This window comes from Argentina silus (genome assembly GCF_951799395.1).
Source record: "Argentina silus genome assembly, chromosome: 17".
Classification (NCBI taxonomy): Eukaryota; Metazoa; Chordata; class Actinopteri; order Argentiniformes; family Argentinidae; genus Argentina; species Argentina silus.
Window position 1 is genome coordinate 11,832,827 of NC_139671.1, and position 14,882 is coordinate 11,847,708.

The following is a 14,882-nucleotide window of genomic DNA, read 5'->3' on the forward strand; positions in this document are numbered from 1 at the left end:
TTGGCAACTGCACAGGCCCCTAGTGAATCCTCAAGTAGCTTAGCAGCATACAGCCTTGGAATGACAGCAAACATTCAGAAATCTGCGTGCCCGATTTGTGGGTTGGACTGCATTCAAGTGGAATAACCTCTGAAGGCTTCTGACTTTTTTGTTGTCCCTCTTAGACATCTACATTTGACTCCAGAAACGTCATCATACATTTGTAAGGGATCTAGGGTAGAAATAGTAATACTAAATAGATATTGCCTTGTTATGGGTTTTGGGAAGAAAATAAATGTAACCGTTAAACTGAATTAGATATGAAAATGTTATAATAAAAGCTAGTCTCATCATGTCATGAATCTAATGATCTTACTGTATCTCTCTTGATTTTCATTGCAGGTTTAGGCATACATTTAGACAAAGGATTAATTTATATGGGCTTGAAACAGTTTGAGATATCAATTGGTCTAGGTTAGTGTGTAACAGTTAATTTGGGTCTTTAGAGATCAGTTCGGTAGGTATCTGCAGATTGCAAATCAAACCTATTTCTGCCAGCCCTCTATGATGGCATATCTTGAAATACATGACACTAGCGCCATCATGTGGTCACTGAGGAGAAATACAGTTAAGATCAATTCAGTTATATATTTCTGAATTTCAAGCTTTGTAAAGTCAACAGAAGCTCCCTATGACCTTAGGTAACTAACCTTAGGTACATTTTCAAAATAAAAAATATCAAAGTTCGATGCAAAGGCCTAATGGATAACATATCTCATAAGGTGTCTCTCTGATAAAACACTGATCTATATAGGTTTTTTGTAAATAACTGGGGTAATATCCATAATTGCATTAGTTCATTTTGAACATTTGAAAAGTAAAGATATATATGGGCTATATTTGACAAAACACATTTCATAGCTCCAAAACTGGTAGAAATGTTGTGTTTATTTTTGCTGTATTTCATTCAGTTATTTGTTTAGTGTCGTGTCGCTCATCCAATGGTAAAATGTAAGGAGAACTGATCCCTAGCTGTACTGGGGCCCCAATTTCAGGTGCACATTTTACAGGAAATACTTTCGACGTGCTGCATTTGTGAAGGGCTGCCATTTTACCGAGCTTACGGTAAGAACACTAGAGATGCGTACACGCTCATTGCACATATTCCGCTGTAACTGATACACTAGAACAGAAAATATGCCTTCAAATAAAGGGCATATTTTCTTTTCGCTCTACGAATTTTGGGATATATTCATTATTTCCTTATGTTCTCAAGCTAGCTAGCTTGCTATGCTAACTCGGTTGCTTGCTATAAGCTTGGGAATTAATAACTAGCTGTAAGCCAAACTGATAAGCTGATTGCTGATTGTTTTTAGCTGGACTTGTCACCACGGCTAGCTATAATGTGTTGCTGAGCTAAATATTTAGCTGAGCTAAATAATAATTCTGCCAGATTGTCAACGTAACCTGTTCAATTCAAAACAATACAAGCACTCGCACCCAGTGTGTTAGCTTGCTAACATCTAAACAACTAGCCACATACACAGCTAATGTGACAACAACAACACATCTCTCTGGCTTGTGGGTCATCATGATCATACCATAGTCATACAATCTCTTACCGTTGTAGTCATACTGCATCCAGATAGGACAACTGCAGTTCAAGCTATGTAGTTGTCAGTCATATATATCTGGGCCTAGTTCAATTTAATTGAAAAGTAGGCACTGTAGTCAGTGGCAGCTGCCCACACGTTTGATTGATTGATTTGGTCAACCTTTCCCATATTTTTTTGTTTACCAAACAGTGTCAAGGAACCATGAGTGATCAAGTGGTTCAGCTCTCCTCTAAATGCCACCATGGTGACCTGCTTGAGTCCATGCATCAGCTGAGGCTACAAGGACACCTGTGTGATGTCACTGTTCAGGTAGACTTCCATGGGGAGCTGGAGGAGTTTGAGGTCCACCAAGTGGTGCTGGCTGCATCCAGTGGCTACTTTAAGGGCATTCTCCTCAACCAAGATGCACTAAACAAATTATTCCTGACGAATATGCGAACCACTGATTTTGCCACATTTTTGGAATATGTATACACTGGTAAACTGAAAGTGGCTAAAGACAAGATTGGTGACATTCATGAAGTGGCGATACTGTTAGACTGTAAGGAGCTAACAGAGATTTGCAGTTTGGCTTTGAATGCAGGAGGCTCAAGTGTGCATGGAAAAGAAACATCACAAGATATGGAGGCAGGTTTGGATAGTGTTAAGAACGCACCAACTAACCGAGTTAGGAAACTGAAGGCGTTTATCTCTCCAACTAGATCAAAAAGGTGGGAGGGAATTCCTAAAAGAGTGAAAGTTAAGGCTACAGCTGAAGAAGAAACAGGAGTCAAATCCGAAGTCCTAAGCAGAAGGCTGAGCAACAGGCTAGCAGGCCGTAAGGTCTTCGTCGACATTCCCAAAAAGAAGTATATGAGGAAAATGAAAGACCAGAGCAAGGAGGAGTCGCTGGAGAATACCAGCCATCAGGATATACCTGACGACACACGGGGGGATGAGACTCTGCCAGAGCTACTCAGTGCATACACAGAGATGGATGTGACTTTGAATTCATCAGATGCTGAGGACCAGGACGACATACCTGATGATGACCCTGAAGATGCTGATGACCCACTGTTCCAACTCACAGAGGGGGAGGAAGATGGGGAGGATGGGAGGGCAAGTAATATAACATCCAAGCGGGGACACACCCAGTACAAGTGTGAGAAGTGCCAGCGGACGTTCCTCTACGAGAAGAGCTACCTGAAGCACATTAGGTGGGTGGTGGGATCACGCATTGGTTTGATGTATTTGGTGGATGAGGTGACTTAACTCCTCCCAATGCACATTTTGAGCAGTTGGAAAATAGCAATGAAAATGTAATCCATTATTATTATTATTTTGGTTTCCGATGGCTCAGTTGGTTGGAGCATGTGCTTCTTACAGCGTTACGTTTCTGGATTTGAGTTATGGATGAAAGTGTGCAAATTGACCATGTTGAATAACAGTATTGTCAGTACCATACGTGACCTACCACTGTGACACCATGGAAAACAATAGCAACATACCATATTAATGCAATCTGTTCCTACGATCATTATTACCAGCATGAGTCATGGCGTCCAGGAAGAGATTACGTACAAATGTGACACCTGCCAACAGACCTTCGCTAACCGTGGCAACCTGAAGATCCACCAGAAACACGTGCACAGCGATGAGAGGCTCTTCCCCTGCGATGTCTGCACCAAGACCTTCAAACGCAAGAAGGACGTGATACGCCATCAGCGGCAGGTAATGGCACATTCGATCATTTGGACTGCTATTTGAGCACTATGTAGTAGGTCTCTTCTTGGATGATGTATGTGTATTCTGTGTCATAATATATGTATTATTTGGTGAATTCATTATGTATTCCAATGTCTATTTGTAACAGATTGCCCATTGGGACACTAAAGATCTATCTATTCTGTTGTACATCTAGGTGCACGAGGGTGGTGGGCAGCGGCACATCTGTACCATCTGTAGCAAGCCGCTCAGCTCCAGAACAGCCCTCACGCTGCATGAGAGAATACACACAGGGGACAAGCCCTACAAGTGCACCGACTGTGACGCCAAGTTCTCCCAAAGCTCTGCTCTGACAACACACCGCCGGTAATGTTATTCCTCACTCATGTCCAATATAATCATAAACCTGATCAAACCTGGATTGAAAGTGCCTGCACACAAAAATCTCTGCACACAAGTGAAACAGATGATTGTATTCACTTTGTATTCACAATATTCAGCTAAATAATACAGTTAAAGGAAATATAGTATGTCTTGTGCCTGATGTAATGTCCTGTCTGAAATGAAGGCTACAATTTCTATCAATATTTCTATTTATGTCAGGACCCACACTGGAGAGAAGCCGTTTGCCTGTGACCAGTGTGATGCCAGGTTCACCCAGAACCACATGCTGTCCTATCATAAGAGGTGCCACACAGGTAAAGCATCTCGCTACCCGAATCCTACCAAAAAAGACTTGTGAGAATGTGTACACTGTATCCATAGACTAAACAACACTATGTTTTTGTCTCCTAGGAGAGAAGCCTTTCATGTGTGAGAGCTGTGGGAAGAGCTTTGCATCCAAAGAATACCTGAAACATCACTCCAGAATCCACACGGGGTCTAAGCCCTACAAGTGTGAACAGTGTGGTCGGGCGTTTGCTCAAAGAAACTCCCTCCACCAGCATCTGAAAATACACACAGGTACTGTTACCACCGTAACATGACCTTGCACTGAAACATGACCTTGCACTGAAACATGACCTTGCACTAAATGTTTATTTTCACATTAAATACGTTACGTATGAACACAAGGTATATATTATGCCATGCAAGCAAACATATGTGTTGATATGACAGTGTCACTGTAGGGGGGAGGAAACAATCGCAAATTTGACTGTTTTGCTTGTTTTTATACAGCCTTATTGTAGTTGCTTGTGAATTAACTGTCCCTTCCCTCCTGTATGAGCCCTCCAGCCCTCCTAAATATTTTGTGAGGCATCTGTTGTCCCCTGACTCTTATCTGACCTCAGTATGTTGTTTGTCCCATTCCTCTGGCAGGCGAGCGTCCGTACTGCTGTACAAACTGTGATAAGCAGTTCACCCAGCTGAATGCCCTCCAGAGGCACCAGCGGATCCACACTGGAGAGAAGCCCTACATGTGTGGCCTCTGCAACCGCACCTTCACAGACAAATCCACTGTCCGCAGGCACACCATGGTGAGAGAAACACTGTCAGAGCTCCATTCACTCTTCTTCTCGTTGTTTCCCAAAGTAGAGTGATATATATATTCAAAGGCTCTGCTGTAATTTAAACCCCAGCTTTTATACAGAACTATGGGATAACTGATATCAGTGTTTCTCACTTCACTTGTGTCCTTGTATGGTATGATGTGTTCTTCTTGGGGACATTACTAACATGTCTGACTTAGTTACTGGTAGAAAAAAAGTGTAATTCTGTAAAACATACTCTTGTCATCCACAGACTCACGACAAAGACACTCCCTGGAAGAACTACCTGGTGGTTCTCAAGGACAATATGGAGGGTGCCAAGAAGCCCAAATCCTCGCCCAAGGTTAAACAACAGAAGACTGGGGCTGGAGAGCAGAGTGGGGGTGGAGGTCAGCCCCAGGTGATAGTGCCGACTGAGCACATCACCCTCCATGGAGACTGGGGTGGTCCCGGCACCATTGCCCTGGTCAGCCACACCTCCCTGGAGGGCTTCACAGTCATCCAAACTGAGGTCCCTGTAGGGACCCAGCTCCAGCCCATTGTCACCACTGACAGTACAGGGGCTAGTGTCATCACCCTGGATGGCTCCACTGTCTCTGTCCCCTTCTCCATCCCTGTCTCTATGGCTCACTCCATCCCTGTCTCCTCCTCCTCTCTCTCTGGCCCTGTAACTCTATCTGTCCCAGTCACCGTCTCTGGGGCCATATTGACCCCAGTTTTGGACAACTCCACTGTTTCGACTGCTTCTGTGCTGGAAACTGCGGTCTCGCAAACCATTTTGGCTCCGGTTTCAGTGGCTGGGCCAGCTTTAGAGACGGCCATTATGGATCCTGATGTTGCGGCAGTTGCAGAGAGCACTTGTGTCTCTGAGGAGGAGTGTGTTACAGCACAGGCATCAGAAATGGAGACAGATGAGGAACAGACACCTACTATCCCCACTCATGGACACCACAGCACAGCCGAGGATACTGCTGTTGTGGAAGCAATGGAAGTCTCCACTGAAGATGGTGCGGTGTAGCATAGCCTATGGTTGAATGTACTGTGTATTTGGGTCCGAATCCATTTTCATTTGTCATTCTTTCTTTCTGTCTGTCTTTGACCTGGCTGAGGTAGGTTTTTGACCTACCTGTACGTTGGAAATGAACTGCTATTAGTTATCAGTTTCTTTATATCATTTTATCTCAGTAACTTAACTTCTCCTTTTCAGTTTTTTCTTGAGTACTTTACTCTTCAAATTAAAGCATACATGACCATCGAAACCAACCTGTGCAGTGTTAGCCTACAGCTAGAGCTGTGTGTGTGTGCGTTACTGTGTCTGATATGTCCTTTTCTTTGGCGATGCAACCACAGTGACTACATTCAAACTCATGACCTGTGGGCAATGTGTATATACAGTACTCTAGTCTTATAGTATCAGTACATAACAGCTCTGTTGCACATCCTTGGGAGACAATGCTTTACACAGTATTAATATAAGAAATGTCTGCCGGCTTTCAAATTATCATTGAAATGACATTGTAAATTGCAGTAATTTCCTGGAATATTTGCTAATGTATAATAAAAAGTCAAACCAACTGTCATTAATCCATTGCACCAACATCACTCACATCTGAGACATAAGAGAATACACCAAAGAGACACGGTGATAGATATGCCTTTATTACAGTCCATTTGCAGACAGAGACAAAAAAAACCCAACACTATTCTGTCTGAATGACAGAAGCTTGATATGCATGTTGATTGCCCCGTGACTCTGGATGGCCTCGTAAAAACCTTGGTGCAGTAGTATACGCACGAGTAAATGTTGCACGACACTATGAATTACACACAATGACATGCTCTGCTAGTGGCCCTACTATAGTGAAAAGTGCACCACAGTTAACCTTCACAATGATTACAAATTCACAACACGATACATAGCACATCAAGATGGATCACACCGAGAGAATTGTCAGAACTCATTAAATTTTTTCCTAAAACAAAAAAAAGATAACAAATAACACATGTAACTGTTTTGGCCTTTGAATTTCAAATGTTACCACTATTTCTTCCCTCACGGCTTCAATGTCTCCCCACTTTGCGCCACCTCACTTGTTTTTTGCAGTAGCTTTGGTTTGACAAACTATATTTCTCTCTTTAGTGTAGTTCTCTCCTTGTAAAGTAATTGGTAATTTAGTTTGATACATTTTCAGAGTAGCTTCACCAACACTGTTTGTAGATCACCTCCATAAATAATACAGAATTATAAATAATAGTTATACATTATTTACAGTATTAGGAAACCACATTTCCGATATGCCTTTGAACCATGTTTGAATTATGGTAAGACTCTCAATTTAATGTATCAATTGCCATTTTATGAACAAGAATAGCCTTGCTTTTTTACTGTAGTGAGTATCAGATATGAACAGGCAGAGCATTTCATTGTCATCTCCAGACTGGAATAACTTTGTATAAGGCGTGTTTTTGACATATAAATCATGGTGTGATTTTTGTTTTCCATTCACTGGAGGCCAAACAGATACTATGAATACAAATCTCATAATCTATGTTCATAAATTAAAAATGTGTGTTACAAATAATAAAAGTAATCGTTAAATATATATTCCAATACTAATTCATAGATAAAAAGAAGTCACATCTGCTCAGCCTATAGAGTAATTACAACTGTACAAATCATGCAGTTCTGGCTCTCAATACTAACATTGTGGTTACGCCTTAGTGGAACACATCTACACCCTTCACTTCTCAGAAACCTCCTGGCTTACTCATAACTAAAAAGGGAAACACATAGCCATCCTCCAAAAAGAGGTGTCACGGAGGATCAACAACATCCTAACTCGGTTTGGAGATGTCAATACAAGAGCACAGACATAACTTTATAGAATATAATTCAGTAGAACATTCGGAATGACAAAGTTGACTCTTCTACAGATCCTCTATGAACATGGCAGCAGTTCTAACTGGGCATACTGTATGGAGGACCTGGTCTGAGTCATTGCACAAAAACAATACATGATGAGTGAGGATGATGGTGGTGGTGGTGGTGGTGGAGAGGGGTGGCATGCCGTGATGAGTTCCTCTGCTGGGATGTGTTCCTCCCGGGTGTAGCCTCACTTCAGGTCCCCCTCGTCACCTTGGATGGTCTTCTTGATGCGCAACAGCATGGTGGTGTGCCACTGGTCCAAGCGGGAGATGGAGTCAAACTCCTTTACCTGAGAGGAGAGAGAGAGAGAGATGAGATTAATGAGAGTATTGAGATTAATGATGAGATGAACCTGTTTATTACTATAAATAAAGACATAAGATGAGGTAACTATTAGTAAATATATGAGATGAAGCCTTATTTGAAACAAAAACAAAAGACCCAGTTTGAGACCCTAGGCTGCAATGGGGTATCAGATATGGAGACTTACTGCCTCTGTGAAGGCTTCACAGCTCTGTTCCTCGTGAGCCTCCAGGAGTTTCTGCGAAACAGAGGCAGTAATGGTTGGTAATGGTAACAGACAGTTAAACGAATCGATTAAGATTCATTCTACAACCATACACTGTACCTTCAACAGCTTGCACTCTCTGGAGTCTGAGAAGGCTGGGAACATCTCTTCGTACTTCTCAACCGCAAGCTGCAGACGTGATAGGAGTGAACATCATTTAACTTCACATTAGAGCACTGCATGATTGTCATCACAAACACTGGGACTGCATCTTCTGGTTTAGAGACGGGTGGAACTCACCTTAGCGTTCAGCTCATCCACAATAAAGTGGCATAGGGAGGCTTTGAAGAAGTACTCTTTGGCGCTGTATTTCAGCAAGGGGTTGTCCATGGTGTTAGCTCCAACCTGGACACACCCAAACAAGGACAGATTTTAGAGCATTGTCCATTCACTGTGTACAATGATGTCATTGAGATATCACTGGCAAATACAAAACACAAAAAAGCATGTGCACGCAGGCAGGCAGGCATGTACACACACACACACCTGCTCATAGATCTCGATGGCCTTTGGGTACTGCTCCAACTGAGCACTGTAGGACCCCACCTTCAGCAGACATCTGTTTGCAGAGCTGCGTCAGAGGAAGAGTGTGTCAGATAAGTGTGTGTCTCAGAAGAGAGACACAGTTCAGTTCAAGCATGATGACCATAGTTAATAACGCCAACCTGTTAGATTCCTCTCCTTTGTAGTAGTCTGCTGCCTGCTCATAGTGGGCAATCGCCTAAAAGAACACAGAGACAGGATGGTATAACTGTTATAACTTTCCGTTACCCAAGTTACATTAGTACAGGGTGCATTTACAATGAAAATCTAAAACGACAGTATTGTAATAATTCAACCAATGATGAGATGAGACTATGAAACAAACACACACACACACACACACACACACACACACACACACACACACACTACCTTTTCGATATCCACCATCTCTGACTCGTAGATCTCTGCGATGGTGATGTGGTGTTTGGCTGCGATGGTGAATCTTCCCTGGAGGAGGAAAACAGAAGAGGAATCATTACTAATTGGGTTTAAACAGAGGAGCCAGTCCAGTTATTAACACTGACACAATACATTATCCTCTATGGGCCAGAGATGGAAAGTATGGTAGCAGCTACATACACTCTATATCCTGAGTTTCACAGCTAGCGAACGCATTATCAGAGCTTTAGTTTACACCAACTGGTAAAATGCTCCTGACCGCGTAAACAAACCGCCATTTGTGAACACTTGTGATGACTCATGACAAACACAGAAGATGAAGCCCATGGACTGTACGGCTATGACCACTGAAGAGCACTGCATAGATGGAAGCTGTCAGTCTCTGAGCGTCTTACCATGTCTGTGTATATATCGATGGCTGCGTTTAAGCACTTGATAGCCTCTATTGGCAGCAGTAAGGGAAGAGGAGGGAAGAGTTAGACTGACAGGACGATGATGTGTTACCATTTACATTTTTGACATTTAGCAGGCATACGCCTTTATCCAAAGCGACAAATACATTTGTCTAAGTAAGTGAATCATCTATCCATTAGTCATCATAAGACAAATAAATCTATGCCAGGACCAGGGGCCATTGGCAGTCACAATGCTAGAAGGAGGAAGAATTACTTTTTTTGTGGTAGGCACAGACTTGTCATCTCTAGATGCAGTATTGTTAGTTATAGTATCAAACCCGAATAAATCGTACTATAATTGTAAAGACAATTTGAGTAAATGTGCTTTAGGGTTAGACAAACATTACATAATATCCAATCTCATTTTCCCTTGTGGTCTATAATCTGGGTATACAGTATGGTCGGGGTGGGGGATGTACAGAATAATTACATCACCATTGGTGGCAGGCAGGTGTATTAATATTAACCCAGATAATAACTACTAACCTATGCTACCCTACAGGTCCCCACTGCTCCAGAGTTAATAACCAGAGCAGAGAGGACAGAGCACCTGAGAGCAACTCCACACTATTTAATTTTTAAGGTCAATTTGTCAACAACACCGTCATCAACAACTTTCATCACCATCAGCATGATAGCACATAAGAGGTTAGGCCTAACAGCTAGTTGGCCTACATGTCATACGCTAAAGAGCAGATGTGAGTCAGTGTGGCCTGATAACTGCAACACTAGCAGGCAGGAGAGGTGCAGTTCTGTAGCAAGTCACTGGAGCTGGAGCTCAGCACAGCAGGCTGAACAAGTGTCCCTGTAGAGCCACCTTCACTTCCAGAGCCTCAGTTCGCGGCTGGGTGTGTGAATCCTCTGACAGAGACTATGAGCCCTGGGAAACGTACACTAAACAATGTCGGCCAGTCTCACCGTTGGGGTCGGCCTTCTTGAAAGCGTTTCCTGCATCGATGAAGCTGGTGGCGGAGTCGTGTTTGTTCTGGAGCTGCATGTGGAGACGAGCCGCCTGACAGAATGCATTACCAGCAGCTGGAGAGAGGAACACACACACACACACACACACACACACACACACACGCGCACTTAAATTCAACCTCAACATAAAGCATATTCATTGCACCCTCATGGCACTCTCAAAACAGTGTTGTGCTATTCAATTAGTTTGAATCACTCGGCTAAAAACACAAACCGCAATGACTCCGCCAGAAGAGGGCAGCACACTCTGCCATAGTCTTTCAAGTGTGTATGTAAATGATATACGTTTATCCTCAGCAGTGTGAAAGTAAGCAGGAACGCACCGCTCCAGTTCTTGGCCATCTTGAACATGTTGGCTGCCCTGGCATACATCTCACAGGCTTCCTCCACTTTACCAGGTCCACCGCTGGAAAAGAACGAGTGAAAACAACATGGTCGTCAATAAATGATCAAGTAAACATCATTCTGTTTTTCATACCAAATTACAGAGGAGAGGGCAACAACACCGGAAAAGAGAGAAACCACGAGTGCTTTGCATTTATCTCACTAAGCTTACAGAAGTAACATCACTGACGTCAACATGTTTGACAGCTCTATGGATTTCTCCCTCTGTGATCTACAACCAGGGGTGACCCCTGAGAATATCCTGGAGTCGTAATGATGTAAAGGTTGTTCAATCACAGGCACAGTCACACAGAGAGAGGATGACATCGTCGCACAGATGCCCTGAACATTCCACGGCCCCTCTAGTCATCTGCATAATGTCTGTGTGTCTGACTGGTCACATCAGGGATCACCTTGAGCAGTGTACTGAGTCACGGCTTACAATGCCTTCGGAAAGTATTCAGACCCCTTTACTTTTTCCCCATTTTGTTGTGTTATAGACTCAATTTAAAATTTCTAAAAACCTGTTTTCGCTTTGTCATTCTGGGGAATTGTGTGTGGATTTATGGCAAATTATTTTAATTTAATCCAAGTAAATTGAGTTTATAACAACAAAATGTGGAAAAAATGAAGGCGTCTGAATACTTTCCGAAGGCACTGTATATTTGTGCACGGACACACAAACATGCACACACAAAATTATATAGATTGAGACTACTCAAGAAATAACATGTTTATGGTTTAGGTGCATGACATACGTCTTCATACACTGAGTGAATACATTTTCCAGAGACATTGCCTACTGCCTACCAGTGCTCAATGTCCTTAATTTGGGACAGGATGCTGTCAAATTACACACATAAATAGGACACTCAGTACACTGCTGCTAATTAGCAATTCAGATGCCTCTCTGACAGTGCTTCTAGATCAATACAACAGAGCAAAGGACCACAGGGGTGCTCTGATAAAGCAGAGGTTTTGCAAAGGCTTACTCCACCAATTAACAGTTAACATGAAAGCATGTCATGTGTAGCATGCAAGATATATTAAGCCTCCCTGGCTAGAAAGAAAATCAAGGTTCTCTGTCTGCTAAAAGTGCTTCTATTTATCAAATCAAAAACATACCTTTCAGTGTTGGTGTGAAAGCCGTCATCATGGTTACTAAAGCTGTGTAGACCTGAGTGTAGCTTAGACCCTCTACTAGGCAGGTCCTTTTTAGGCTAGATACTAGGAAATCTGGCGTCCTGCATTTGCTTGACAGATGTTTCAGTTGACTGTCTTTCTAGGTTTTTATGTGGCCTAGTTAGTCAGAGCAGCGAGGGAGCAAAATGCTAAAGGATTTTCATCCATAGCATGGATGAAAGGAGACTTAAACAATCTCTCTCTCTCTCTCTCTCACACACACACACACACACACACACACACACACACACACACACACACACACACACACACACACACAGGTCTACTGTACCTCAAACCTACACAATCCTTTTCACATACAATACTTTAATGGCTTTGGCACTCGTACAGCACAGCTGACAGGCTTTCCCCTGAGGCCAAACATAAAGGAGGGCAGATTTACACCTGGGCCGACCTCTCCACAGCTTTCCCCTCAGGAGAGTTCTCATTATGCCGAGAAGACACCCTGAAACCCAGGACTGAATGCATATTATCAGTGCATCCACTCTACGAAATGTAGCCTACTATCCATGACATATAGCCTAGGGACATTGAAGCTCAAGTGGTCATAGAGTTAATATTTACAGCAACCTAAAGCAGTGTTTGAGGGACTCTTCATTCACTGACAGTGGTGTATATGAGACATGGCACTGCAGGGAGCCAATTGAGGGGAGCCTCCTGGCAGATACACCATGGGGCTGTAACCTGACTGACCTGCATTGCAGTGGACTACAATTTGCAGTTACACTGACATATTTTGGTCATACTTGCACATACCCAATTACTTGGCTTCAATTATGTCACTAACTTGAAACATTTGAAAGTTTAAAAATAGCCTTTATACATGCACATGGACACCATCATGGAGGTGCATCCCCAGTGCTTTACACACAAATGTTGAGTTAAATCTTGATGGTTTAGGCTATAAAGATGCCTAAAGCTTCCTCTTACAGGTGAAACCAATGCAATATACTGCATATAGCTTCACTGCAACAATTTCATGAAGGAATAAATCTGATTGTCCTGTTAACAAACTGCCTGGGCGGGCATAGAAGACGTATGAGCTCGTTAGGTCGTACTATCTATACATACGATATACGGCATGGACCCAGGCCAAGACAAGACAGTCGTGACCTCGACAGCTAGTTGTTTACATAGATGTTCGCTACTAGCCACAATCGAGGCTAGCTAGTAGTAGTTGATGCTGCTGTCAGTGACAGTGTCATACACTGATCTCAAAGAATAAGCGAAATTCAGCAAAAAGATTGTGAGATTCAATAAATTGCTGGCCAAATCTAAATAATTGTCCTTGCTTGTGGATGAGTTGACGTTAGCCCTGTGTCCTATGCGTTTGCATGCTGACGACGAGCTACAGCAAGCTAGTTTAGCTAGTCAGCTAGTACTGTACCGTTTGTTATCGTTCTTGCTGCAGTATTCTTACCCAAACATCCCTCCCAAGAACGAGCCAGAAGACTTCACTTTCTTGTCAGCATCAGCCATGAGCTGAATCGCTTCCTTTTCTTTTCCAGAGTTGTCCATTTTCTTAGTATAATAGTGCAAATGCTGTCTCAGAGTTGAATGAGACTACCCGCATAGGAGGCTAGTAATGACGGATTAGCTAGTCGATGGTTTTATCTCGCGTAGGCGTGGACTCATCCGTCGCTTTAGTCATGGGACTTTGAGTGTCTCTGTAGACAAAGTACCTTGCATTATAAGCCCTTTAAACTACAAATCCCAGCAAAAGAACAATTAATTTAAAGGCCCTGTTACGTAATATTTCACGCCTTCACAAATACATTATTTAATTGACAGATGTAGTTTCCCTGACATCTCCTCATGAAACTCTGTGATTCATTGAAGCTATAACATTTTTTTTAAAATGTTTTTAAAATGTATATTAATATCAGAAACGATAGAAGGCTCGATCCAACTCATCAATCATTCCATCACCACACGAATTAATCAATAAATATTGCATTCTGAATTACTGATCTTTGGCCGCACTATATACCTACAGATTATAATTTTAAATGGTTTAATAATAATACAAATAAATAATCTAATTAGTTGTGTAACTTGTGTTTATCAAAGCCTCTCAACATCTACCATTCTGTTTTTATATCCTCAATGTGCTACATCATTGAGTAGCAGCAGGAGGCACTAAAACACAGAGAATATAGGCCCAAATCATACCATGAACACACCTCTCTCTGCATAGTCAGTCGTCCTCATTCTCTCACCTGTATCTTGCTTCTGTCCTCAGACCTGCTGCTCCTACATACTCGTCGGTCAGCCCACTTGTTCAACGTTAGTTACATTGTTTGGTTTTAAATTGACTACATGTAACAGAGTTATTATTCCCATATCTATAACATATCCAAAGTGTAGAAGGCTTTGATACTGTAATTCTCTACCCTGTCTGGAGCCATGCCCATGTTGACCAACTGAACACAGGGTTCACACATGTACCTTACTGTACCTGCAGGAGATGTCAGGGAAACTACATGTGTCAATTAAATAATGTATTTGTGAAGGCGTGAAATATTACGTAACAGGGCCTTTAAATTAATTGTTCTTTTGCTGGGATTTGTAGTTTAAAGGGCTTATAATGCAAGGTACTTTGTGGAGGTAGAAATCGGAGTGTGTGTGTGT

General features: G+C 42.4%; 2 protein-coding genes across 4 annotated transcripts; one reads left to right on the plus strand and one right to left on the minus strand.

Annotated features, from left to right (window-relative positions):
- The first annotated feature begins 1,846 nt into the window (after positions 1 to 1,846).
- Positions 1,847 to 6,319, plus strand: gzf1 (GDNF-inducible zinc finger protein 1). Of its 2 annotated transcripts, XM_083688542.1 has the most exons (8): positions 1,847 to 1,904; positions 2,297 to 2,791; positions 3,122 to 3,305; positions 3,496 to 3,665; positions 3,903 to 3,997; positions 4,095 to 4,262; positions 4,620 to 4,777; positions 5,043 to 6,319. In XM_083688542.1, exons 1-8 carry the CDS (start codon positions 1,891 to 1,893, stop codon positions 5,805 to 5,807), a joined length of 2,049 nt encoding a protein of 682 aa, XP_083544668.1. In that variant the 5' UTR covers positions 1,847 to 1,890; the 3' UTR covers positions 5,808 to 6,319. The 2 variants fall into 2 exon arrangements, with proteins under 2 accessions (XP_083544668.1, XP_083544667.1); XM_083688541.1 differs by lacking the exon at positions 1,847 to 1,904 and having other exon boundaries at positions 1,938 to 2,791.
- Positions 6,320 to 6,446: 127 nt separating this feature from the next.
- On the minus strand, positions 6,447 to 13,807 carry napbb (N-ethylmaleimide-sensitive factor attachment protein, beta b; the record flags this gene model as incomplete). 2 transcript variants are annotated; one of them, XM_083689176.1, is made up of 11 exons in its annotated part: positions 6,447 to 8,004; positions 8,206 to 8,256; positions 8,344 to 8,412; positions 8,524 to 8,628; positions 8,770 to 8,854; positions 8,949 to 9,004; positions 9,199 to 9,276; positions 9,624 to 9,670; positions 10,602 to 10,718; positions 10,988 to 11,070; positions 13,672 to 13,807. In XM_083689176.1, the coding sequence occupies 11 exons, from the start codon at positions 13,767 to 13,769 to the stop codon at positions 7,903 to 7,905; spliced, it is 891 nt and encodes a 296-aa protein (XP_083545302.1). In that variant the 3' UTR covers positions 6,447 to 7,902. The 2 variants fall into 2 exon arrangements, with proteins under 2 accessions (XP_083545302.1, XP_083545301.1); XM_083689175.1 differs by lacking the exons at positions 9,624 to 9,670; positions 10,988 to 11,070; positions 13,672 to 13,807 and having other exon boundaries at positions 10,602 to 10,709.
- Positions 13,808 to 14,882: the final 1,075 nt, after the last annotated feature.